This window comes from Tachyglossus aculeatus, chromosome 17 (genome assembly GCF_015852505.1).
Source record: "Tachyglossus aculeatus isolate mTacAcu1 chromosome 17, mTacAcu1.pri, whole genome shotgun sequence".
Classification (NCBI taxonomy): Eukaryota; Metazoa; Chordata; class Mammalia; order Monotremata; family Tachyglossidae; genus Tachyglossus; species Tachyglossus aculeatus.
Genome location: NC_052082.1, coordinates 323,702 through 348,056, shown reverse-complemented (window position 1 = coordinate 348,056; position 24,355 = coordinate 323,702). Strand labels below are relative to the sequence as shown.

Here is a 24,355-nt window from a genome sequence, read left to right as displayed (position 1 = left end):
GGGGTGCAGCTCCATGGAGGCCGAGCCTCCGGCCTGGGCTGTATCTGCCAGACAAATTAGGTCATGGCAACTTCGGAGCACTTTTTTGAGGATGTTGAAAATTTCATTTGGAACAAAACCAAGATGTTGTTCTGGCTAGAGAGGTCCAGGAGGCGGGCCAGGTGGTGGGGCTGGAGCGGACTGTGGGGTGGAAGGGTCAGAGAATGGGTGGGGATGGGAGTGGGACAGGAGTGGGCTGCGGGAGCCAGGGTGGGCAGGCCGGGGACTGGAGCAGCGTGGAGGGGCTCTGCTCTCCGAAGCCACTGCCCAAGTGAAGCTGACCCTTTAATTCTCCTGGGGGGAGCGAAGGGATAGGGGAGGCCCAAGGCGCAGCCTATGGAGGTCTGCCCTGCTGGCCACCGAGGTCTTCAGGTCTTCGGTGACAAGTTTGGATGGGCAGACAGAAGGTCCAGCTCGGGGACAATCTAATCATGGCTTCTCTTTACCTGTTGGATGGCCCCTCACTGAGGCAGGCCCAGGCTCATGCCCGCTGCTCTTCTTTATCTTTCCCTGCCACCATTCCATCTTTTCTCCTCTCCGGCTAAGTGGCTACCTTGCTAATTCAAGCACTAGTCGTCTTCTGCCTTTTGAATACTGCATCAGCCTCCTTGCCGACCTCCCTGCCTCCTACCTCTCCCCCTCCTGTCCATACTGAACTCTGTTGCCCAGATCATTTTTCTGATAAACCCTTCAGTCCATAACAGTCGTAACTGTGGTATCTAAGTGCTTATTATGTGCCAAACACGGTATTTACTAAGCACTGGGGTAGATACAAGATAATAAGGTCCACATGGGGCTCACAGGCTACTTAGGAGGGAAAACAGGTATTGAATCCCTATTTTGCAGATGAGGGAATTGAGGCACAGAGAAGTTGTGACTTGGCCAAGGTCACACAGTAGGCACGTGGCAGAGCCAGGATCAGAACTCAGGTGCTTTGATTCCCAGGCCTGTGCTCTTTCCACTAGGCCATGCTGCTTCTCTGTCTCCTTGTGTTTCCTCATTCCTCAAAAACCTTCAATGGTTGCCCGTCCACCTCGGCATCCAGCAGAAACTCCTTACCATCAGCTTTAAGGTGCTCTTCAGATCTCTCCCTCCTACCTAACCTCACTGATTTCCTCCTACAACCCAGTCCACACACTCCAGTCCTCCAACACCAACCTACTCACTGTACCTTGATCTCAGCCATTCTGCTACTAACCCCTTACTGATATTCTCTCTTGCAACTGGAACACTCCCTCAACCTTTGTATTCAACAGCCACCACTCAGGCAACCTTCAAAACCCTCCTTAAAATCACATCTCCATCAAGAGGCCTTCTTTGACTAAGCCCTTCATCTCCCCTACCTGCTCCCCTGTCTGCATCTACAATGTACTTGGCTGTGTACCTCTTAAGCACTTTGATGCCCCAGTCCTACAATAATTACATTATTTCCCCTATCCCCAATCTATTTTAATCTCTGTCTCTCCCTGTAGTCTCTAAACTCCCTTTTTTATGGTGTATGTTAAGTGCTTACTTTATGCCAGGCACTGTACTAAGTGCTGGGTTAGATACCAGCTCATTAGGTTAGACAACAGTCCACATGGGGCTCACAGTCTTAAAGCCCATTTTACCTAATCTATGTTTTCCTTGAAGAATATCCCTCCACTCCGCAGACCCTGACCACAAACTCCTCACAATCAGCTTCAAGGCTGTGCGCCCTTTGGCCCCTCATCCCCGCTGGCTCCGTCCACCCACCATTTTCTAGTTTGCGCTCCTCACTCCTCCCAAGCTCACTCACCAACTGTACCTTGCCCTCGAGTCTCTTGACTTCTGTCCTCCCAAAAACCTCCAGGTCACTGCTCTCCCCATGTTCAAAGCCCTCCTGCAATCCCCACCACCTCCAGGAAGCCTTCCCCTATTCATTCCCAAGACCCCACTCGCATTGGACCCAGCAGACCCCCCTTAGCACTTAGGTATTGTATATTTCTTGGATTTTCATTTATATATTTAATTTTTCAGCTGCTTCGCCCTTATCTTTATGAATCACTTCTGGCTTTAGCCTCTTGCACACATTGTGAAAAGCATTTGTCTGTCTTCGCTGTTAGACTGTAAGCTCCCGGGGTCAGGGCACAGTCCAGCGCTTCACACTCAGGGAATGTGTGGAAAATTCCAGGGACTGATTGTTTTTCTCCTGGTCCCTGAGGTGGGGAGGTGGTTCAAGGTCGGTGGTTTTTCCAGGCCATCCTCTGGCATCGCTGGATAGAGGGTTCTGAAGCAGCCATTCATTCATTCATTCATTCAATCATTTTTATTGAGTGCTTACTGTGTGCAGAGCACTGTACTAAGCACTTGGGAAGTGCAAGTTTGCAACATATGGAGATGGTCCCTACCCAACAGCGGGCTCACAGCCTAGAAGCCATGCTGTGGCCGGCTCTGATCACCCACCTGCGGGTGCAGGAGTGTAGCTGGGGAGTCCGGCATCATGCCATCCTGGATTAGGGTTGAGGGGCGGGGCGGGGCTGAGCTGGTTAGCCCCTGCACTATGGAAAAGGAAATCTCTCTCAATCAAAGGTATTTACTGAGCACTAACTATGTGCAGAGCACTGTACTAAGTGTTTAAGAGAGGACGTACAACAGAATTAGCAGACACATACACTCCCTGCCCATAACGAGCTTACAGTCTCTCCTCTGTTCTTTGTTTTCCAAGGGCATTCGCTTCGACCCTGAAATTCCACAGACGCTGCGGCTAGAGTTCGCCAAGGCGAACACGAAGATGGCCAAGAGCAAGCTGGTTGGGACCCCGAACCCCAGCACCCCTCTGCCCAGCCCCATCCCTCAGTTCATTGCCAGGGAGTCATGTGAGTCTGACTGCACCGACGGAGGGTCTGGCCGGGAGCTCCAGGGCTGTGCTGTCCCGGAGCCCCTGCACGGGCAGAGAGTCCTAACTGCAGATTTGGAGGAGGCCCGGAGGAAGCCCGGGGATTGGGCCCAGAGGCCGCCAACCAGGGCGGCAGCGAGGCCGGGACCCTGGGAAATGGGCCCGGAGTCCACCCACATGACGGCAGTAGGGGCGGGGCCCCGGGGGCCGACTGTCTGAAGATGATCGACCCCCTTTGGCCTCCACCCCACTGCCCCTGGAGCTGGGGATGGGCTGGCGGTTGCAAATCTGAAGGCAGCTAAGTCTGGGGAGCAGGGAGATGGAATAAGGAGGAGGAAGGGTGGCAGTGAGAGGAGGGCCGCGTCTGGAGACCCTTTGTGCCGGGAACCATGCGAGTTCTGAGGCTCTGCCAGCTCCCCTGGAGCACAGTGTGGGGGTTGGGGTGGAGTGGAAGGGGATGGGGGCGGGGGCGGGGCAGGGGCAGGAAATGTGGTTCCTGGAGAGCCTGTGTTCAGAAAGACGCTTGCTGCAGTAAGCTTGCCAGATCCACAAGACAGCACATTTCTCCCAGTCTCATGGCATCCTGGATCAAGGCAGAGGGTATCTGGTGGTCAGAACACCCCCACCCAAACTCTGCCATCACTGGTCAGCCACACAACCTCAGTGAGAAAACTTGGGGTCTTTCAGAGGCTGGGGCGTGATGGAGCCTCCCCGTCAGCGAGTCCTGGGCCGAGTGAAGTCCAGCCTGCCGAGCCCTGGCTCCAAAGGAGTCCATCCGGCCAGGCCAGGCTGGCTGTTTAGAAGTACAGCGAAGGTTTGGGTCTCGCCCTGCTGTCTTCTGGGCAACCAGATGCCGTGGGGGGTGGAAGGAGACCCCAGGGGAGTCACAGGCCCCAGTCTTCATCTCAGAAATGCAAATGGACCCACCTTTGTCCGTTCCCCCCCTCCCTCTCTGACTCTGTCTCTTGCTCTCAGTCTGTCTCTCTGTCTCTCACAGCCTTTCCCCGGGTCTGGGGACACATGGAGGGGCAGCAGCTGATCCCATTTGTCCATCTCCCTCACGGGCTGTCTGTCACCCCCTGGAGCCCCCTCGGTCCCTTCTGTCTGGGCCTCCGGCCTCCTCCATCACTACCTTTCATGTCGGCAAAACTGCCTCCTCGCCATGACCTTTTCCCATCGTTCCCAGCTTGGGGACAGCGTGAGTTTGTAAGTTTGCCTTGAGGCACCTTTCATCTGCCTCAGGGAACTTCCTTCAAATCTGCCCTTACATTTGGGGCGCGTACTGCCTCAGGAAGGCACACCCCAGTACACCCCAGCCCTTCCCCACCCCAGCCTGCCTCAGTCATCACCCGCACCCACCCTGAATGTGCTTGTGGTAGCAATGGTTGGTGTAGGAATTGTGGTCTGCTTTTCTACCCCAGAAAGTGGCTGCATGAGAGCTGTTCCTTCCCTTCCTCCTTCCCTCCATCCTTTCCTCCCCTTTCCTTCCCCCACTACCCAAAGGCTCCAAAAGAAACCATTCCTTAGGATAGGGAAATGGTCTCTCTCTGCTGGATCCCCAGGGGCTTTGAATCAGTTGCTCTTTCAGGGAGAGTTTGGACCTTAGGCAGCGTTCTTATCGTCCGTCTGTTGTTGAGGGGGTCAGGATTCCCATGGAGTTCAGAGATTTGCCCAAAGTCTATTTTATCCTTCCTTGCTTTGAGCTGGCCTAGAGGTGCTTGTCCATGCTCTTCCTCCATCTCATTGGATATGATACCAGGCACCCCACCCACTGGCTCCAAGGGGGCTCCCGCCTGGCCAGCCCCCATTCTTTTAATGATATTTGTTAAGCGATTAGTTTGTGCCATGCATTGTACTAAATGCTGGGGTAGATAGAAGCTAATCAGGTTGGACACAGTCCCTGTCCCACCTGGGTTTCACAGTCCTAATCCCCATTTTACAGGTGAGGTAACTGAGGCCCAGAGAAGTGAAGTGACTTACCCAAGGTCACACAGCAGACAAGTGGCAAATTGGAACCCAGGTCCTTCAGATTCCCAGGCCCCCACTCTACCCACTAAGAGCCACTCTCCTTCTTCTGAGAAAATGGTTGTCTATCTCTTATTCATTCAGTCATATTTATTTTGAGCACTTACTGTGTGCAAAGCACTGTACTGCGTGCTTGGGAGAGTACAGTGTAACAATAAACAGACATATTCTCTGCCCACAACGAACTTAGGGTCTAGAGGGGGGGAGACAGACATTAATATAAATAAATACATTAAATGAATTAAATAAATCCCTATCCCTAACCGTCCCGCAAATGCTGGCCTGACAATGCTCCCGGCTTTCACACCCCTGGGCCTGGGCTCAGCTGGAACCCAGGAGCCCTGCTGTGGGGATAGCGAGCCCAGTAACCCGGAGTTGGAGCAGAGGGGAGGGAGGGAGGATTGGGACAGGGCTCAGGGCACTGTTCTGGCCTGGGCCCAGGCTGCCCCACCTGGGCCCCACCTTTCCCAGCTCTGAAAGTCCCCGGGCACCACCCAAGCTTACTTTAAGCTCCCTTGTGTGCAGGAATAGCATATACCAAATTTGATGTGCTTTCTCAAGTGCTTAGTCCAGTGATTCACACACAGTAAGAGCTCAGTAAATATCACTGATTGAGGAAGAAGAGGTGGAGGAGGAGAAGTTGGGGTGCTTTTCTTAACTGCTGCTTCACGAGAAGCAGTGCGGTCTAGTGGATAGAGCACTCTGTGCCTCAGTTACCTCATCTATAAAATGGGGATTAAGACTGAGCCTCAGGTGGGACAGGGATTGAGTCCAATGATTTGCTTGTACCCACCCCAGCATTTAGAACATAGTAAGGGCTAAACAAATACCACAATTATTATACTGTTATTATTATTATTATTATTAACTGGACAGTCTCTAGGTGGCCACAGGGATAATTCCTGATGATGATGATAGTGTGAAACTGGTCAGCTGAAATCTTTCTACTTTGCTTATCTTGTTTTTTCCTCACACCATCCCTGTCAGGTAGGGAGAGGCAGGGATGATTTTCCCTAGCCTATTAATTAATTCATCTTATTTATTGAGTGCCTCAGATTCCTGCCAAGACCCTTGAGCTCACACGCTCCGAGCAGCCCTTAGCCCTGGAACAGAGGAAGGAGAGCTGCCTGTTCCCAGCGGTGCCCGAGTCTGGCAGAGTTCAAGTGGGGTTTGCCCCAAGAGGGAATGGCTGCTGTGAGGGAGCTCACAGGGGGCTGGGAGATGGGGAGATGGGGTCGGCCATGTCTGAGCCATGGCCGGAGCCCTGAGGTTCTCTGGGGCTTTGGGTAGCAATACCTGTGGACCAAGGAAGCTGTCCTGTGCCCACTGTGGGGGCCAGGGAGACTTGAGTGCCTACAGCTTGCAGTTCCTCAAGGAGGCTCAACAGTGTTCTGGCAAGGTGGCCTGGAGAGCCCTGCTGGCTATCGGTGTGAGGAAAGAGTGGAAGACAAGACCGCTCCCCAAAATCCTGGCTCCTGTCCCTCAGGAAGAAGCTATCAGAGGGGGCATTTATAGAGGAGGAGGGCCCAGAGCAGGGACCTTGCTTTCTGGAGACTTTAAAGCAAGCTCCTGGAAGGGGGAAATGACGATAAGCTAAATATTTGGGTTGGGGCGAAACGTTGGCTTTAGTGTGCAGTGGCAGCTGGAGGGTTCCCGGAATCGGTCGTGCAGCTTGGATTTAGCTGTGACCCTGTGCCTAGGCACAGATCAGACAGGCAGAAGGCACTTAGCAAACAGAAATTGTTTCCTTTCTCCAGGGCCCTGGGCTGTTTCTGTAAATTTCCAGATTGGCCGTTAGGGTTTGGAGGCTGCTGAAGGGTCAGCTTTGGCAGGGCTCGGAGATTGGCTGACCCCTCTGCATCATCAATCGTATTTATTGAGCGCTTACTGTGTGCAGAGCACTGTACTAAGCGCTTGGGAAGTACAAGTTGGCAACACATAGAGACAGTCCCTACCCAACAGTGGGACCTCTCGCCCATCGCCTGCCAATCTCCCACGTCATCTGCCGCCAGTAGCCCATCTCCCACCCCCCTTCCACTGCCAGCCTCAACTAATCCATCCATCACCCTCTACTGCTTCCACCCACCATTTTGTGATGGTGCTCACCTCTGCCTTAGATTCTCAGTCCGGTTTGTGCTGTCCCTCATGGGTGACAATGACATATATCCTTCCAGCCTGGACAGGACAGGACAGTAACAGCAAGGGGCACCAGTGACAGTGTTGAAAGACAAAGAGGAGCAGGAGGAGATGGAGGAAGAAATTAGATTGTTCTCCTTTCTCTCTCTCTTTATTCCCCTGCCCTTCTCTTTCCCTCTGTTCTCTGCACCCAGATTTCTAGTGATCTTAAATGGGAATCACACAATCGTATTTATTGAGTGCTTCCCATACTAAGCACTTGGGAGAGAACAGTATAACAGAGTTGGTAGTTATGTTCACTGCCCACAACAAGTTTACAGTCTAGAGGGGGAGGCAGACGTTAATACAAAGAAATCCATTACATCTATGTACATAAGTGCTGAGGGGCTGAGAGAGGGGGTGAATAAATCAATCAATCGTATTTATTGAGTGCTTACTGTGTGCAGTGCACTGTACTAAGCGCTTGGGAAGTACAAGTTGGCAACATATAGAGACAGTCCCTAACCAACAGTGGGCTCACAGTCTAAAAAATAATAAAGGGTGCAAATGCAAAGGCAATGTAGAAGAGAGTGGAAGAAGAGGAAATGAGGGCTTAGTCAGGGAAGGCCTCTTGGAGGAGATGTGCCTTCAGTAAGACTTTGAAGGGAGAAAGAGTAATTGTCTGTCAGATATGAAGAGGGAGGGTCTTCCAGGCCTGAGGAAGGACATGAGCAAAAGGTTGGAGGTAAGACAGATGAGATCAAGATAGAGTTAGTAGGCTAGCATTAGAGGACCCAAGTGTGCGGGTTGGTTGTATTAATAATGATGGCATTTACTAAGCGCTTACTATGTGCAAAGCACTGTTCTAAGCACTGGGGAGACTACAAGTTGATCAGGTTGTCCCACGTGGGGCTCACAGTCTTAATCCCCATTCTTACAGATGAGGTAACTGAGACACAGAGAAGTTAAGTGTCTTGCCCAAAGTCACACAGCTGACAAGTGGCAGAGCCAGGATTTGAACCCATGACCTCTGACTCCAAAGCCCGTCCTCTTTCCTCTGAGCCACGCTACTTCTCATTGTATTAGGAAAGCAGTGAGGCAAGGTAGGAGATGGCAAGGTGGTTGAGTGCTTTAAAGCTGACTCTAAGGAGTTTCTATTTGATGCGGAGGTGGATGGGCAATTACTGGAGGTTCTGGAGGAGTGGAGAAACATGGAGTGAACAGTTTTGTAGAAAAATGATCCTGCCAGCAGAGTGAGGTATGGACTGAAATGTGCAGAGACAAGAGGCGGGGAGATCAGGAAGGAGGCTGGTGCAGTAGTAATCAAGGTGGGATAGGATAAGTGCTTGGATTAACATGGTAGCAGTTTGGATGGAGAAGGAAGGGTGGATTTTAGCAACTTTGTGAAGGTTGAACCAATAAGATTTAGCGATGGATTGAATATGTGGGTAAATATTTCTTTGACATGCTTCGAGTTTAGCCTTTTTCTAAGATGTGCCAGGAGTAGAATTAGAGCTTGCAGTTCTGAGCATGCTCATCTGGAGGAGCAGCTGCTCCCACCTCTAGTTCAAAGCTGGGATTGGAGCTCGCAGTTCTGAGCATGCTCGTCTGGAGGAGGGGCGTGCCCCCACCTCTAGTTCAGGGCTGCGCTGATGCTTCTCGCCCATCCCAAGGCATTATTAGACTCTGGAAGTGTCAACAGAGCTGTGGAATCCAGTGCTTAGTGGCCATGTTGTGTCTGGGGGAACTGTGGGCACACAGATGTTCGGAAATGTCTGGGGTAAGCCAGCCTACCACCACAGGGAGGGGTGAGAGCTTGGGTAACTGCCATCCCATGTCCGAAAGACTGGTTGTGCTGTCACTCGTGGGTGACAATGACATATATCCCTCCAGCCTGGACAGGGCAGGACAGTAACAGCAGGAGGCACCAGTGACAGTGTTGAAAGAGAAAGAGGAGCAGGAGGAGAAGGAGGAAGGAATTAGATTGTCCTCCTTTCTCTGTCTTTATTCCCCTGCCCTTCTCTTTCCCTCTGTTCTCTGCACCCAGATTTCTAGTGATCTTAAATGGGAATCACACAATCATATTTATTGAGTGCTTCCCATACTAAGCACTTGGGAGAGAACAGTATAACAGAGTTGGTAGTTATGTTCCCTGCCCACAACAAGTTTACAGTCTAGAGGGGGAGGCAGACGTTAATATAAAGAAATCCATTACACCTACGTACTTAAGTGCTGAGGGGCTGAGAGAGGGGGTGAATAAAGGGTGCTGCTGGTGGAGAAAGCTACACCTGGCCCCTAGTGGGGGCCACTTCCCACACCTCCTGTTAGTCAGCAGCCCCCATGCCAGATGCCACCTTGCATGGTCTCCGATCCTGTGTTCCTGGAGAATGGGCCACAGGCTCGATTTTTCTTGGCTTTATGCCCTCTGGGATTGTGAGCTGATCAAAGATGGTGGGTCAGGGCCTTTGATTTGCTCCTGCCTTCCCCTTGGGGCTAGTCCAGTGGAGGGGAGGGCCAGTGGAGGGGAGGGCGCTAGTCCAGTGGTGCTGGGGGGATGGACCCAGTGGAGGGGAGGGAGCTAGTCCGGTGTGCTGGGGAGTGGTCCAGCAGCAGGGAGGAGAGTCAGCCTAATGGGGGCTGGGGGGTGCAAATCCAGATGGTAGTGGCTTGAGGAAGTTCTGGAACGAGGATGGAGGGAGCGGCGATGTACGATTGACCCGTTTTCACGGCCAGGTTAGCACAGCTGGTCCACAGACTGGAGTCCAGAACTGTTCTGTTGTCACCTGTTCCATTCCTAGAAGTGAGGGGTGGGATGGAGGTTGTTTAGGTAACAACTGCCTTTCTGGGGACATTGTTTATCTGACTTGAAAGTCACAATGTAAGCAACTAGTCTCCTGCAAAATGAAAACTCAAGTTGCCTTCTAGCCTTGGCTGGGGAGTGGTGATGGTGGATTAGTATAGTGCTCTGCACACAGTAAGCGCTCAATAAATACGATTGATGATTATTGTGGCCATTATTTTTGTTGTTTGTGGTCCTTGTGGATCTTGGAGGTTGTTTTTGGTGTTTGTTACTTAAGCAGTTGTTGGTGATGATTCTTGGGTGTTGTGGTGGTCATTGTTGTGGGTCCTTGTGGGTTGTGGAGAGCGTTGCTGTTGGGTATCGTGGTCATTATCACTGGTCTGGTTGGTTTGGTTATTGTTGTCATTGGTCCTTGATGGATATTGGTCTGTGTTGTTTGTGGTGACTGTCATTGTTGGCTCTTATGAGTGGTGACAGTCATAGAGTCGGTCCGTGTTGGGTGTGGCAGTTGTCACTATTGGCTGCGGTGGGAGGATTCAGTACAAAAGAGTAAGTAGACAAGATCCCGGCCTACAAGTTGTTTACAAACTACAGAGGGAGACAGACATTAAAATATATTACCATTATGCACTTTGATACTCACTCCAGCCCCACAACTCTAACCCTAACCCTAACTGTAACTTACCTTAATATCTTTATACTCTAATATTTCCCTCTGGGTGTAATTTATTTTAGTGTTCGTTTCCCATTGGGTCTCCCAAATCTATTGTATTGTACTGTCCCAAGTGCTTAGTCTAGTGCTCTGCACACAGTCAGAACTCGATACCACTGATTCATTGATGTAAGTGCTGCGGGGCTGGGGGGAAGGGTGACTTTCAAGTGCTTAATGCTAAAGAAGGGGAACAGACCCAAGTGCATAGGCGAGGCAGAAGAAAGGGTCCTTGTTGCTTGTGGTGTTTGTTTTCGTTGTTGGTCAGCCCTCGTTGGTACTGGACAAGTAAAGCAAGGAGGCAAGAGAAGCACTGGCCCCCAGGGTCTCAGATCTGCCGAGCTGGGCACGAACATGGGCATGTGGGCATGCGGGAACCCTGGTGTCTTGAGCCCTTCCTGGGGGCGGAGGAGGGGGTTCCTTCTACTTCTCCCATGTTGCCAATCTGCCCCACAGTGGAGATCCCCCACTCCGACGAAAGCTCCCCCGTCTGCCTAGCAACAGCAACAGAATAAAGAGGGAAACTTTTTTCTGGGTGGAAGGACTCTTCCTCTTCCAGTGGCCGCCTGGCATCCCTAGCCAAACCGGAATCAAAAGAGGAGGAAGAGCTATAGCTAAATATCAGAAGTAAGGACTGGAGTGGAGGGTTCTGAACCTCGAGGGACACCTACAGTTAGGAGGTGGATGGCAGAGGAGGAGCCTGTGAAAGAGACTGAGAATGAGGGGCCAGGGAGATAGGTGGAGAACCAGGGGAGGACTGTGTGAGTGAAGCTGAGGTTAGATAAAGCGTTGAGTGACATTTCAGAAGGATGATCTGCAGAGTGGCGTGGAGTTTGGACCGAGAGCAGGGAGGCCAAAAGATGGGAAAGAGGCTGAAGGCCAGTGGAGGCGGGGAGGTTGGAAGCAGGAAGACCAATTGATGGGGAGGAAGCTGGAAGTCAACAGAGGGAGGGGAGGCAGGGAAATCAGAGGAGTGGGGAGAAGCCAGTGAAGTGGGGAGAGGTTAAAGGCCTTATTCAGACACTCTGCTGCCTGGGCAGTTTCCTGTACCACCATTTGTAGTCTTTCTGGGATTTTTTTGGTAATTTTCATAGTATTTGTTAGCACTTAGTTTGCATCAGATACCGTTCTAAGCGCTGGGATAGATACAAATCAATCCGGTCAGACACAGTCTGTGTCCCATGTGGCACTCACAGTCTAAGTAGGAGGAGAACAGGTATTGAATCCTCATTTACAGTTGAGGAAACCAAGGCACGGAGAAGTTAAGTGACTTGGCCAAGGTCATCCAACAGATGAGTGGTGGAGCTGGGATTAGTGCCCAGGTCCTTTAGCTCCCAGGCCTGTGCTCTTTCCACTGGGTTACACTGCTTCCCAAGGACCCATAGTCTTTCAGATAACATCAGTTGATGTTCATTGAGCCCCAATTTCTTGCAGCGCTCTACCCACAGCAGGCTCAATACAGCACTCTGCCCACAACAGGTTCTCAGTACAGAGCTCTGTCAAGGAGAAGCAGCATGGCTCAGTGGAAAGAGCACGGGCTTTGGAGTCAGAGGTCATGGATTCAAATCCTGGCTCCTCCAATTGTCAGCTCTGTGACTTTGGGCAACTCACTTAACTTCTCTGTGCCTCAGTTACCTCATCTGTAAAATGCGGATGAAGACTGTGAGCCCCCCGTGGGACAATCTGATCACCTTATTACCTCCCCAGCGCTTAGAACAGTGCTTTGCACATAGTAAGCACTTAATAAATGCCAACATTATTGTTATTATTTAGCAGCCATATTAAAGGACCCCAGGCCTAGGTGAGTCCAGGGTGTTATTTATATTGTACTGAGATTTTGTTAATGGTATTTTTAAGTGCTCATTATGTGTCAGGCACTATACTAAGAACTGTGATAGATACAAGCTAATCAGGTTGAACACAGTCCTTGTCCCACGTGGGGCTCACAGTCTCAATCCCCATTTTGCAGATGAGGTAACTGAGATACAGAGAAGTTAAGTGATTTGCCCAGGGTCACATAGCAGACAAGTGGCATAGCCAGAATTAGAATCCAGGTCCTGCTGAATCCCAGGCCCATGCTCTATCCACTAGGCCATGCTTCTCTGTTCAGCAACCAGCTGTGTTCCCTGGTGTGTGCTCTCGCTTTCTGTCTCTTTCCCCTACCCCCCCACATGTTGGTTCTTGGGGAGAAGATTTCCTGAGAAGTTTTTTTCAGTGGCATCAAAAGTCACCAAATAAGGGAAAGAGGAGCCAGCTCTCAGATCGTGTGCGCATGAGCATACACATGCGCACGCGCACACACACACACACAATCTCTCTCTCTCTCTCTCTCTCTCTCTCTCTCTCTCTCTCTCTCTCTCTCTCTCCCCCTCTCCCACACACACACACACACACACACACACACACACACACACACACACATTCCCTAAGCCTAAATGAACCCATGGGGAAGGCAAGAAGGAAGGTAGGTGTGTGTGTGTGTGTGTGTGTGTGTGTGTTCCAGCATTTACCCAGGATGGCCCTGAACAGGAATTGACTCAGTGATAGTCCCAATCCAAGTGCACCCATATTCTGCCAAACACTATTTTCGTGGCAGAATCAAGGAAGGTTCTCCCAGCAGCAGCAGCAGTGCCCATCCATCCGGGTGTGCCATGGGTACGCTGCCTGTGTGGTAGGGTTTGGACTGTGGGCTTGTGTGCCAGACTTGGGCACATGGTGAATGAGTGGCCCTTCACAGCCTGCGTCTGCTGCCGAGGGCCCCGGTCACCCTTTGGAAACCCATTCTGGGCCATCCGCCTGCCCGAGGGCCAGCAGTACCACTTCCCACTCCCATCCTGGCTCCCCTCTTGCTCCCAATGCACATGGCACAGGACCTGGGGAAGTACAAAGGTAGAAGGTGTGTGGTTTCAGTCCAGGATGGGAAGAACCAAAGTGTATGGTCATTTAGGGCTGGCCACCCGGGCCAGTTTGGGGGGGGGGGGGGGGGGGGGGGGAGAGAGAAAAAAAGAGAGAGAGAGAGAGAGAGAGAGAGAGAGTTGATGTGTGTGTGTGTTGGTGTGGCAGTAGTTCAGGTATCTAGTGGTCACATGGCAGGTGCCCTGGACTGGGAGGAATCAGTGGGGTTGGAGTTGGGGTGGGGTTCAGGGACACCTGAACCTATTCACCCAGGAGATCTGGGAGGTTCTAAGGAAGGCAGCTCAGAATCTTTCCTTGTCTTGTCATTTCCAGCCTTTCTGATTCCCAGCCCCTCTGGGGGGAGGACTCCTCCCCCCAGGGACCCCCTGAGAAGGAACTTAAAAGCAATGTGGAATTTAACCAGTGACTTCCATCCAGGCTGGTGCCCCGGGAGCCTGGAGGATGGCAGGCCGGGTATTCTCCGAGAGGGTGTCCTGGCATGTGGCCCAACTGCTGCAGGGCTTCAGAGGACCGGGAGGAACCGGAGTACTGGAGGGTGGACCTTGGGCCTGAACCGGCCGACCAGAAATGCACACTACCTGCTGGCAGGAGAGGAGACAGGGAGGGAGGTCTCTTTCTTGCTGACAATAACTGCTGCTGTTCCCTGGGCAGAGTCCAGCCCCCCAGCCCCCATGGGGTCACTGCAGAATTTCCATCACAGGACACAAGTGGGTCAGCGGGGAGCGGGAGGCACAGGTGGGAGCTGGGAGTGGGGAGAGGAGAGCCTGGCCTCTCACTTCCAGAGACCTGCTACTTGGTCGGCTTGAGGCTCACCCGGGCAGTTTGTATTTTAGCGGTGGGCAGAGCAACACGGAGTCTGTAGGGAAGAGGAGAGCAGCAGCAGCCACCCTTGCCCCAGCTGCTGCCCCCACCCCTGCTTCTGCCCCTACCCCAGCTGCCTTCCTATTACGGCACATGGCATTTGGGGTTAGGATGCTGGAAGCGTCAAGAGTTTGCTCTCTCTGGAAGTGCCATGGCAGCAGCCAGGAGCAGCCTCTCTCAACTTCAAATCTTGAAAGCGTTCGTTGGGCTTCATTTCCATAGCAGAAACTCTTCTCCTCCTACTGCTGAGAAACTGAGCAGAAAACAGGAACCCGAAAGAGTGTTTCTAGTGTAGTTGGTTCTGCCCCGTGGGTCAGCTGTGTCGGTAGCAGCGGCTGCGGGAATGTCCACTCTGCTGCACGGCACCGTACCAGGGCCTGAGAGGAACCAAGTGACATGTTCCCTGTCCACAAGGAGCTCTCACTTGAATAGCAGAAGACATGCATAAAAAAACACTTAAAATGAGAGTGGCTGAAGTGAAAACAGAGTGGACTTAGAAACAGGAGAGGACCCAGAGGGTGTCGGTGTGGGTTGTTGGTCTCTGTTGCAAGCGGAGCGTGCTTCTCTGAAGCTTGGGATTTGGCGGGCAAAGGAAGCACACCCCAAGCTCATTGTGTGTACACATTCAAACAGTCGTTATCATCATCATCAATATTTATGGACTGGATGCAGAGCGCTGGACACTTGGGACCATGCAATAGTAGTAAAAATACAAGGTCCCTACCCTTGAGGATGGTACAGTCTAATCTATCAATCTGTGGTATTTATTTAGTGCTACTGTGGCCACAGCACTGGACTAAGCCCTTGGGAAAGTACAGTGCAACAGAGTTGGTACACACGATCCCTGCCCAAGAGGAGCTTGCAGCCTGGAGTATAATATATACACGTGTGTGCCATGTGTGTGTTGTTGTTGACCTCTGCATTCCCGGAGGGTTGCCCTGCTGGACAGTTTATCTGTGGGTGCAAGGGTGAGGGTGGGGTGAGGGCCAGGTTAATGAGGTACCAATGGTCCTTTTCCGGACTTTTGTGTTTTTTAATGGTGGCTCCTGGAGCCAGTGTGAGTTTTGCCTCTTTGTCTCAGCATCACTCCAGTCAGTCAGTCATATTTATTGAGCGCTTCCTGTGTGCAGTTTCTGCTCACAAAGAGCCGGTCCTCTCTAGAGACTGCCGTGGATCAGGAGGGCTATCTCCTTCGGTGTCCCCGACTCTCAGCTGAGACATCCTGGTGTCTGAGGCAGTGAGTCACTGCGGGTCACGGCAGGTCACCGCATGTTTCTGTGTGTCACCAAAGGGTACCGTAGTCGGCCACACGTCACCGGATCGATCACTCTGAGTTCCAGAGTCGCTGTGGGTCACCATGGTCACCCAAAGTCAATGCAGGTCACTGTGTTTCCTCCATTATCCACTCATTTTCAGATGCCCCATTTCAGCTCCCTGCGCAGTTGGCCATTTGGTGTCAAGATGTGCCAAAGTGGGCAAAGCTTTGGCAGGATGACAGTGGCGCAGATAGCCGGCTACTGCTGCTGCTGCTACTGCTACTCCTCCTCCTCCTCCTCCTCCTCCTCCTCCTACTCCTACTACTCTTCCCTGAAGAACTTTGAGGACTTTTGTCTATAAGTCGTGGTTTGCCTTGAGTGTGTTCTGTTGAGTCCTCAATGCTTCAGTCACACTGTCGTTGGAGGGAGTGGGGAGGACCCGGGGTGGAGGAATTCAAGGTGCAGGGGGTCCCAGTAGAAGGTCCCACATTTGCCTCCTAGAGGGAAACCTGCCCCACTGGGCCAGGGATGGAGTAAACGTTATAGATCAGAGAAATAGCTACTCCCCTTTCCTTTCCTTTTCTTCCCGTCCCTTCCCCTCCCCACCAACATTCTCAAGAAAGCCGGGTGTGACTCTGGCTATCAGGTCTTTCAGGCACATCCTCTTCCTCGGGCTGTGCTGCCCAAACTCTACCTCAGCCTCATTTAGAGCTTCCCTTTCTCTTCCTGCTGCTGCTGCTGCTGCTCCTCCTCAGCACACACAGGAGCGCACTCGCATGCACATACACAAAAACTCATGTGCACACATGGATGCTCTCCACTCTAGACAGAAGGGAACGGATTGCCGATGCTCCCGTGGGCATTCTCTGACATTTCTCAGCATGCCCAGGAGGGAGGGCAGAACCCAGGCCGCAGCCCCCTCTCCTGCTGGGTGACTGGTGGGGGGGAAGAAGGGGGGACGACGGGAGGGGTGGAAGGGAGGACCCGTCCTGGAGCAGGGCCAGGTGACCCTCTCAGCATTCCCAGAAGGTGACGGCAGCCTGTGTTATTGTGCAACACTCACATTTCCTGGGCAGCCAGGCTGGGAATTGCCCTGCCTCTGAGAATTCCCTCCACTTCCGGAAACACTTCAGTTTTGCAAAGAGCATGGTGGACACCTCACCCGGCAAGAAGGGTGGATGGTAATGGTGTCTATTAAGCGCTTACTATGTGTGAAGCACTGTTCTAATCTCTGGGGAGGATACAAGGTGATCAGGTTGTCCCATGTGGGGTCACAGTGTTAATCCCCATTTTATAGATGAGGTAACTGAGGCACGGAGAAGTTAAGCGACTTGCCCAAAGTCACACAGCTGACAAGAGGTGGAGTTGGGATTAGAACCCATGACCCCTGACTCCCAAGCCCATGCGCTTTCCACTGAGCCACACTGCTTCTCTGTGCCACCCTGCCCAGCAAAGATCTTGGCAGGTACCCCACCCAGTAGCAGCAGCTCTCCAGCCCCCAACTCTGGGGAGTGGCTGGAGGGGGTGTGTGTGTGTGCATGCGTGCATGCGTGCGTGCGTGCGTGCGTGCGTGTGTCGGTCCTGGGGATGTCATGCGGATGGGTAGGGAGGGGAGTGGGCTCCGTGGCACTGCCAGGGTCAGCCGTGCCGTCTGGACCTGAGATTTGCCCCAATCTGGTGTTGCACTTGGGCCCCACCCTGGGGAGACCCTCTCCCCTCTCCTTCCCCCCTCCTCTCCGCCATCTACTGTGCCTCCCCCAGAGTCCCCGGTCTCCAGTGCCTGTGCCAGCCGGCAGGGCCAACAGTCCTGGCCCTTCTGTTGAGGGCTTGGGCCTCCTCTCCCCACGAGGACTGGGACTCCCCCAGAGGGAAGGGGCCATGCACTGTACCTGTGTCCACTGGTACTGTATCTACCCTGGTGCATGGACCAGTGTACGGCCTGACGGAAGCCTCATTAACCCATGCTGCAGTTATCGTGACTATTACCTGCAGCAGCATGCTGCTGCTGCTGCTGCTATTTGTTAAGCACTTATTATGTGCCAGGCACTGTACTAAGCACTGGGGTGGATACAAGCAAATCATCATCATCATCATCATCATCAATCATGTTTATTGAGCGCTTACTGTGTGCAGAGCACTGTACTAAGTGCTCGGGAAGTACAAGTTGGCAACATATAGAGACAGTGCCTACCCAACAGTGGGCTCACAGTCTAAAAGTCCAAACTCCAAATCGAGTTGGACACAGTCCCTGTACCATAAGGGGCTCACGGCCTCAATCCCCATTTTACAGATGAGGTAACTGAGGCCCAGAGAAGTGAAGTGACCTGCCCAAGCTCACAGAGCAGACAAGCGGTGGAGTCGGGACTAGAACCCACGACCTTCTGACTCCCACAGGCCCATGCCCTGTCCACTGAGATGGCTGGACTCTCAGGCCCCGGCTCCCGGGTTCCCGCTGCTGGCTGCGCGGTGCTGCTGAGGTCTTGAGCCTCTGCCTGCCAGAAGAGTGGCCCGTTGCTCTGGCGGATTTCATTAGTGCCCTGAAACCCAGGGCCTGCGGAGATCTGCAGACACACAAACACACAGTGTCACAATCTTTCTGGTCAGGCCACCATTCTGGAACACATGCACCGTTACTCTCTCCCCCACCCCCCACCATTAGATTGCACTATCCTCCAAGAGGGACACTGTTAATTTTACTTTCATTGTCTGCTTCCAAGCAAGCACCCAGGGCTTTGCTCATAGCAAGTGCCCAGGATAGCACTCTGCCCAGATAAGGGGCTCACCAAATACTGATGAGGATGAAGATAATGATGATGGTCTATGCGTACACATATATGTGAGCTTGGGGTGTGCTTCCTTCTCACCAGCAAATCCTAAGGCTTCAGAAACCCACCCCACATGCAGCAGAAACTACCAACCCGCACTCCACCCTCCTTGGCCCTCAGGCTTCTATGTCCACTCAATTTTTATTTCAATCACTTGTAAACATTTTTATGTCTGTGTCCTCCTTTAGATCCTTGAGGGCAAAGAATGGGTCACTTCAATATTTTGTACTTTCCCGGTGCCTCCTCCTCCTGCTGTCCCTTTCCCCTCCACCTCTCACCTCCACATCTTTACTTCCCCTTCCTTCTCACCCTCTTTTCCCTCCTCACCCAAAACCTCGTGGAGGGCACTGCCATCTCACTGGGGCTGGGGCCGAGCAGCTTGGACAAGCGAGTGACTTGTTAAGTGACTTGGGCAAGTCATTTAACTTCTCTGTGCCTCAGTTTCCTCATCTGTAAAATGGGGATTCAGTACTCGTTCTCCCTCCCACTGAGACTGTGAATACCATGTAGGACAGGGACTGCATCTTCTAGACTGTGAGCCCACTGTTGGGTAGGGACCGTCTCTATATGTTGCCAACTTGTACTTCCCAAGCACTTAGTACAGTGCTCTGCACACAGTAAGAGCTCAATAAATACGACTGATTGATTGTATATGACTTGATTATCTTGTATCTGCCCCAAGGCTCAGTACAGCGCTTGGCACAGATAAGTATTTAACAAATTGTATTACTGTATTATTACAGTTGAAGTAATGATTGTTGCTAGGGCCAAGGCTATTGAGAGGTTGTGAGCTGGGAAAGTGGCTTGTAGAAAAATCAAGCTGCGAGCTATTTGATCTTCAGGTTTCCTGTCTGTAGGCCTCCCCACGAAACACCAGCAGGGACGGGGGTCGGAGCTGCAGTTGGAGAGGGTCCCCCGATGGTACCTGGGGGAGGTGTGGGAGTGAATGGAGGCTTGAGGCTCTTGGTTCAGGAACACTATGGAGATGTCAGTTGTCCCAGGCTCCGGGGCGTGGAGGAACGGCTTTCCTGCACCACTTCCGGATGTTCCCCCAGCTGGACCAGTGGAGCTCAGCCTGTGCCAAAATTTCTCCTCTGACTGGGTCAGGTTGGAAGTGGGGTCCATTGGCCTGAGAGAGAGCATGGCCCAGGCCCTGGGGGTAGGGGGAGCAGAGCCCCCTTAATTACGCCCAGAAGCAGCATGGCTCAGTGGAAAGAGCACGGGCTTGGCAGCCAGAGGTCAAGGGCTCTAATCCCGACTCCGCCACTTGTCAGCTGTGTGACTCTGGGCAAGTCACTTAACTTCTCTGTGCCTCAGTTACCTCATCTGTAAAATGGGGATTGAGACTGTGAGCCCCACGTGGGACAACCTGATCACCTTGTATCCCCCCAGAGCTTAGAAAAGTGCTTTGCACATAGTAAGCACTTAACAAATGCCATCGTTATTATTATTATTGCTACCCAGGAATTCTGTTGAGGTTTCCCCCAAATAAAGCTCCATCAATCCTGCAAGGGGGAACTGCAAGGCCCAGGGACTACTGGAAACCTAGGGGCAACTGAAAACCCGGGGGCTGACAGGTGCCTGGCTGTGGCCTGTGGGGCCCCGTCAGAGTTGGGTCCTGCAAGTCATGGCCTGTGTCCTGCTGTTTATGCGCTGTGTCCTGCATCCCATATTTCACGTCCCATGCTCCATGCCCCGTGTGCTGTGCTCTGAGAGGTCCATGGACCCAGTCCTAAGACTGACCTGATTTCACGAGCAGTCCCATCAGGGCTGGGTCGACCCAGAAGACCCAGAGCAGAGCAGAGCAGAGAAGTTGCTTCCTGCTCTAATTTGGGCCCCGTTGCCTTGCAGCTTCTGTTCTCTGGCAGCCCAAGTTCATCCCCTATTGGTCCCGCTCAACCCAGACCAAAATGCCTCCATTCAGGTTTTCCTAAAGGAGCTAGGCCTGTTTCTTGGGAGGCTGGTCCTCTGCCTGGCTTCTAGCCACCGGGCTCCTGGAGTTGAGAAGGGGGTTGGGCCGGAAAGCTGGCTCTGTCTCTCGGGGCCCTTCCTCTCCTTTGGGTCCGAGGGCGACCTCCATGTCCAAGCAGGAAATCCTGCTGTCTCTGCTCCTGAGCAGCCTCAGTCCAGTGCAGGCACAGGCCCCATCTCAGTCCAGTGTGGCTTGTGGCCCCTGAGGCTTCAAACTTCCCATTGCAGAGGGGAGGCCAGAGGCTGACCGCCAACCTTGTCTGCTGGCTGGGGAGAGACCATCCCCCTCCCGCTTCCTCTGGGCCTGGACCAGGGGTGGGGGAGGGCAGGCGGCGAGGAGGCAGGGGACAGTGCGGCCAGAGGTGCACTCAGCCAGGTGACCACTAACCCTAACCCTTGTTCTTCTCTTGCAGATGAGCTCTCAGTGCCTGCACTTTACCCCACTAGTCCTGAGGTGTGGGCACCATTCCCTCTCTACCCAGCGGACTTAGCGCCTGCTCTGCCTCCTCCTGCTTTCACCTACCCTGCCTCACTGCATGCCCAGGTAATCGACCCCGCCCCCCCCCAACCACAACTGCACCCACCCTCCCACCCCCCATTCCCCACCCTGCCCTCCGGCCCGGTCCCAGGAGCACTCCGGGCGACTAACCCCTCCTGGCTAACAGATCCACCTTCAACAGAGCTCACTCTCTCTCCTTGGAATCGAGCTGACACCTCCCTCCAGACCCTGCCAGGGGCCTGACCCCAGCGACGTCACCCACTGCCTGATGGGGCCACGGCACTTCTGCTGCCTCCTCCTTCATGATTCACTTTCATCTCACACCAGAGATTTAGGGGCCGAGGGGTGAGCGAGCACCCAACAACTGTCTGAGCCCGAGCCAAGATGCCACTTACCACCTGTGGTTTGTGCTCTGTTCCATTAATGGGCTTTGTGTGTGTGTGTGTGTGTGTGTGTGTGTGTGTGTGTGTGTGTGTGTGTGTGTGTGAATCAGCAGGGGAGCTTCAGGGGCCCCAGGAGGACAGGAGAATCCATTAACTTTGGCAGGGGGTGGAGGCAGTTGAGGCCCCAAATGTGAAGTGGAAAGATCAGCAGGAGAAGGATGAGTTCTCAGAGACTGAGGCAATGGCTGGAAAATCCCCATACTGGGAGAACTGGATTTTCTTTTGGAAGGTAATTATTATTGTTTCTCTGAGTTTTGCTGCCCCAATCAACCAATCGATGGTTCTGGTTCCCACCAACTACATACAGAGCTCCGAAGTAAACCCTGGAGGCATTACAATATCAATCGTTTTTGAGCATATTCTGTGTGTACAGCACTGTAGTGAACATTGGAGCCAAGGCACTACCAAACAACAGTATTGACTGAGTGAACGCTGGAGTCAATACAGTATTAATCAAGCATACACTGTGGAGAGCATTGCAGTAAATTCTGGGCACAGTACAGTATCCATCAACCAATCATTAATATTGATCAAGAGCCTACTGAGCCTACTGGCCTAAACACTGTGGGAGGTAGGGCACCATCTACACATCAATCAGTCAGCAGTATTTACTGAGCATCTACTGTGTGCAGAACACGGTATTAAGCGCTCTGCCTGGGACAGCTCTGGGTTTCTGCTGGCTGAGGAGCAGCCTGCTTAGCTGGTGGGGGAGAACTGTCTGCCAAGCAAAGTTAGCTGAGCCACAGCCACCTCAGGATGTGCCAGGCCCCAGTATTTTCGGTGGGAAGCGAGGGAGACCAGGAACCGGATGTCCCACAGTGTTCAGCCACTGTAGTCCCTGCCCCCTCCCTGGGGGTGATGGCCTACCTCCATCTCTGTGAGAGCATCACGGGGAGGACATGGCAGGACTTGTTTGGTTTTGTTGTCTGTCCCCCCATCTAGACTGCGAGCCTGTTGTTGGGTAGGGACTGTCTCTTTCTGTTGACAAATTATACTTTCCAAGCACTTAGTGCAGTGCTCTTCCCACAGTAAGCGCTCAATAAATACAATTAAATGAATGAATGAGGATGGTGGGAGGAGGGACATTACTCCATTCTCCCAGCTGAGCAGCAGCAATGGGAACAAATCCTTGTTTGTGCCAGTGAGATCAGAACCTACCGGTCCTCTTGGAAATATCCATCATTATTCCTATATTGACCATTGCAGGAGAGGGCCCTTTTCATTTCACAGTGGGGGAAAGTGAGGCTCGGGGAGGGAGCAGATCTCAGGCTGTCCAGATCTCCCAAATGATGCCAGGTCCCAGATGATGTTAGATCCCTGTTGGGCTCCAGAGGTCCAGGGTGGCCCTCTAGTTTGGGGGTGCCCTGAGGTCAGGGTTGGGGCCCGGGGGGTGAGATTGACTGTCTTTGTCAGGTGGACAGGAATAAAAGGTGGGAGCCACCAAGCCAAAGAGGAGTTGGGGTGGGTGGGCGGTGTACCGGGCAGTGTCTATATCCATCCAGGCAGGGCCTTGAGAAGGCTGCTGTGCTGTTGGCGAGAGCCTCTCGGACTCGTCTGGCTCTGGCCTGGACATCTCAGAGCCCATGGCCAAGGGAGCTGGCAGCCAGCCTTCCATCTGCCCACCTGAGGAGACAGATGTACATAGCCAACGTCTGGGAGGAAGAAGTGCTCAAAGAGTAGAACTCGAAAAGCCATGGGTAAAAAATAATGGTATTTATTAAGGGCTTAACTATGTGCCAGGCACTGTACTAAGTTCTGGGGTGGATACAAGCAGATCAGGTTGGACACAGTCCCAGTCCGACGGGGGGCTCACATTCTCAATCCTCATTTTGCAGATGAGGGAACTGAGGCCCAGAGAAGTGAAGTGACTTGCCCAAGGTCACACTGCAGACAAGTGGTGGAGCCGGGATTAGAACCCATGACCTTCTGACTCCCAAGCCCATGCTCTATCCACTGGGCTACACTGTTTCCCTACAAAAATGCAGTGAGAAGGAGTAAGTGCAAAAGTGTCCATCAGGTAATCAGTAGTATTATGCAGCACTAACTGTGTGTACAGCACTACACCAAGTGCTTGGGAGAGCATAATACACCAAACTTGGTAGATGCAAACTCCTGCCCACAAGGATCTTACCATCTGGGTGATAGCTGAGAGCCTGTTACCTGGGTAGAGAAAAATCAATCGAATGAAGTCTCCCACAGGGGATAGATTTCAGGAGGGCTATGAATCCATAAATACCATTGATTGATTGATAGTTGGGAAAGCTGGGGTCTGGCAATTAGTTGTATTTACTGAGAGCTTACAGCGGGCAGAGCACTATACAAAGCGCTCGGGAGAGTACAACATTTCAGAGGTGATAGACATGTTCTCTGCCTAAAATGATCTTAAAAGCTAGAGAGGGAGACAGACAATAAATATAAATAAGCAAATTACGGCTATGTACATAAGTGCTGTGGGGCTGGGGGTGGGGTGAATCAAGGGTGCAAATCCACCCTGGCATATTTGAAGGGACTGGGCGAGGGGAGGGGAGAGAGGGGAGTTCCCAGGAAGAAAGAAAGACGTGAACCCGAGGTCAGTGGAGGGAAAGTTGAGAACGAGGCACTGTGGGTCAATGAGCTTGGGGGGATGAAGACTGGGGTGTAGTGGAACAAGGGAGTGGAGAGGTGTGTGTCTGGGGAGAGAGCTCTAATCCCAGCTCTGCCGCTTGTCTGCTGTGTGAATTTGGGCAAGTCACTTAACTTCTCTGTGCCTCGGTTACCTCACCTATAAAATGGGAATAAGATTATGAGCCCCATGTGGGGTAGGGACTGTGTCCAACCTGATTAGCTTGTACCAACTCCAGCACTTAGAACAGTGCTTGGCACATAGTTAGTGCTTCATAAATATAATATTATTACTGAGAGTCTTGAAGCCACTGGTCAGGATTTTCTGCTTGAGAAGTAGCATGGCCTAGTGGATAAGAGCACAGGCTTGAGAGACATAATCCCAGGTCCACTCCTTGTCTGCTGTGGGCCTTGGCCAAGTCACTTCACTTCTCTGTT

General features: G+C 52.5%; 1 protein-coding gene across 1 annotated transcript in view; it reads left to right on the top strand.

The window, feature by feature from the left end:
• RBPMS (RNA binding protein, mRNA processing factor) overlaps positions 1 to 24,355 on the top strand; it is a 103,257-nt gene that overhangs the window by 68,779 nt on the left and 10,123 nt on the right. Inside the window, exons 5-6 of the mRNA XM_038759442.1 lie at positions 2,726 to 2,876; positions 20,788 to 20,918. Of these exons, the coding sequence (XP_038615370.1) occupies positions 2,726 to 2,876; positions 20,788 to 20,918 (282 nt within the window). The remainder of the gene's footprint in view (positions 1 to 2,725; positions 2,877 to 20,787; positions 20,919 to 24,355) is intronic.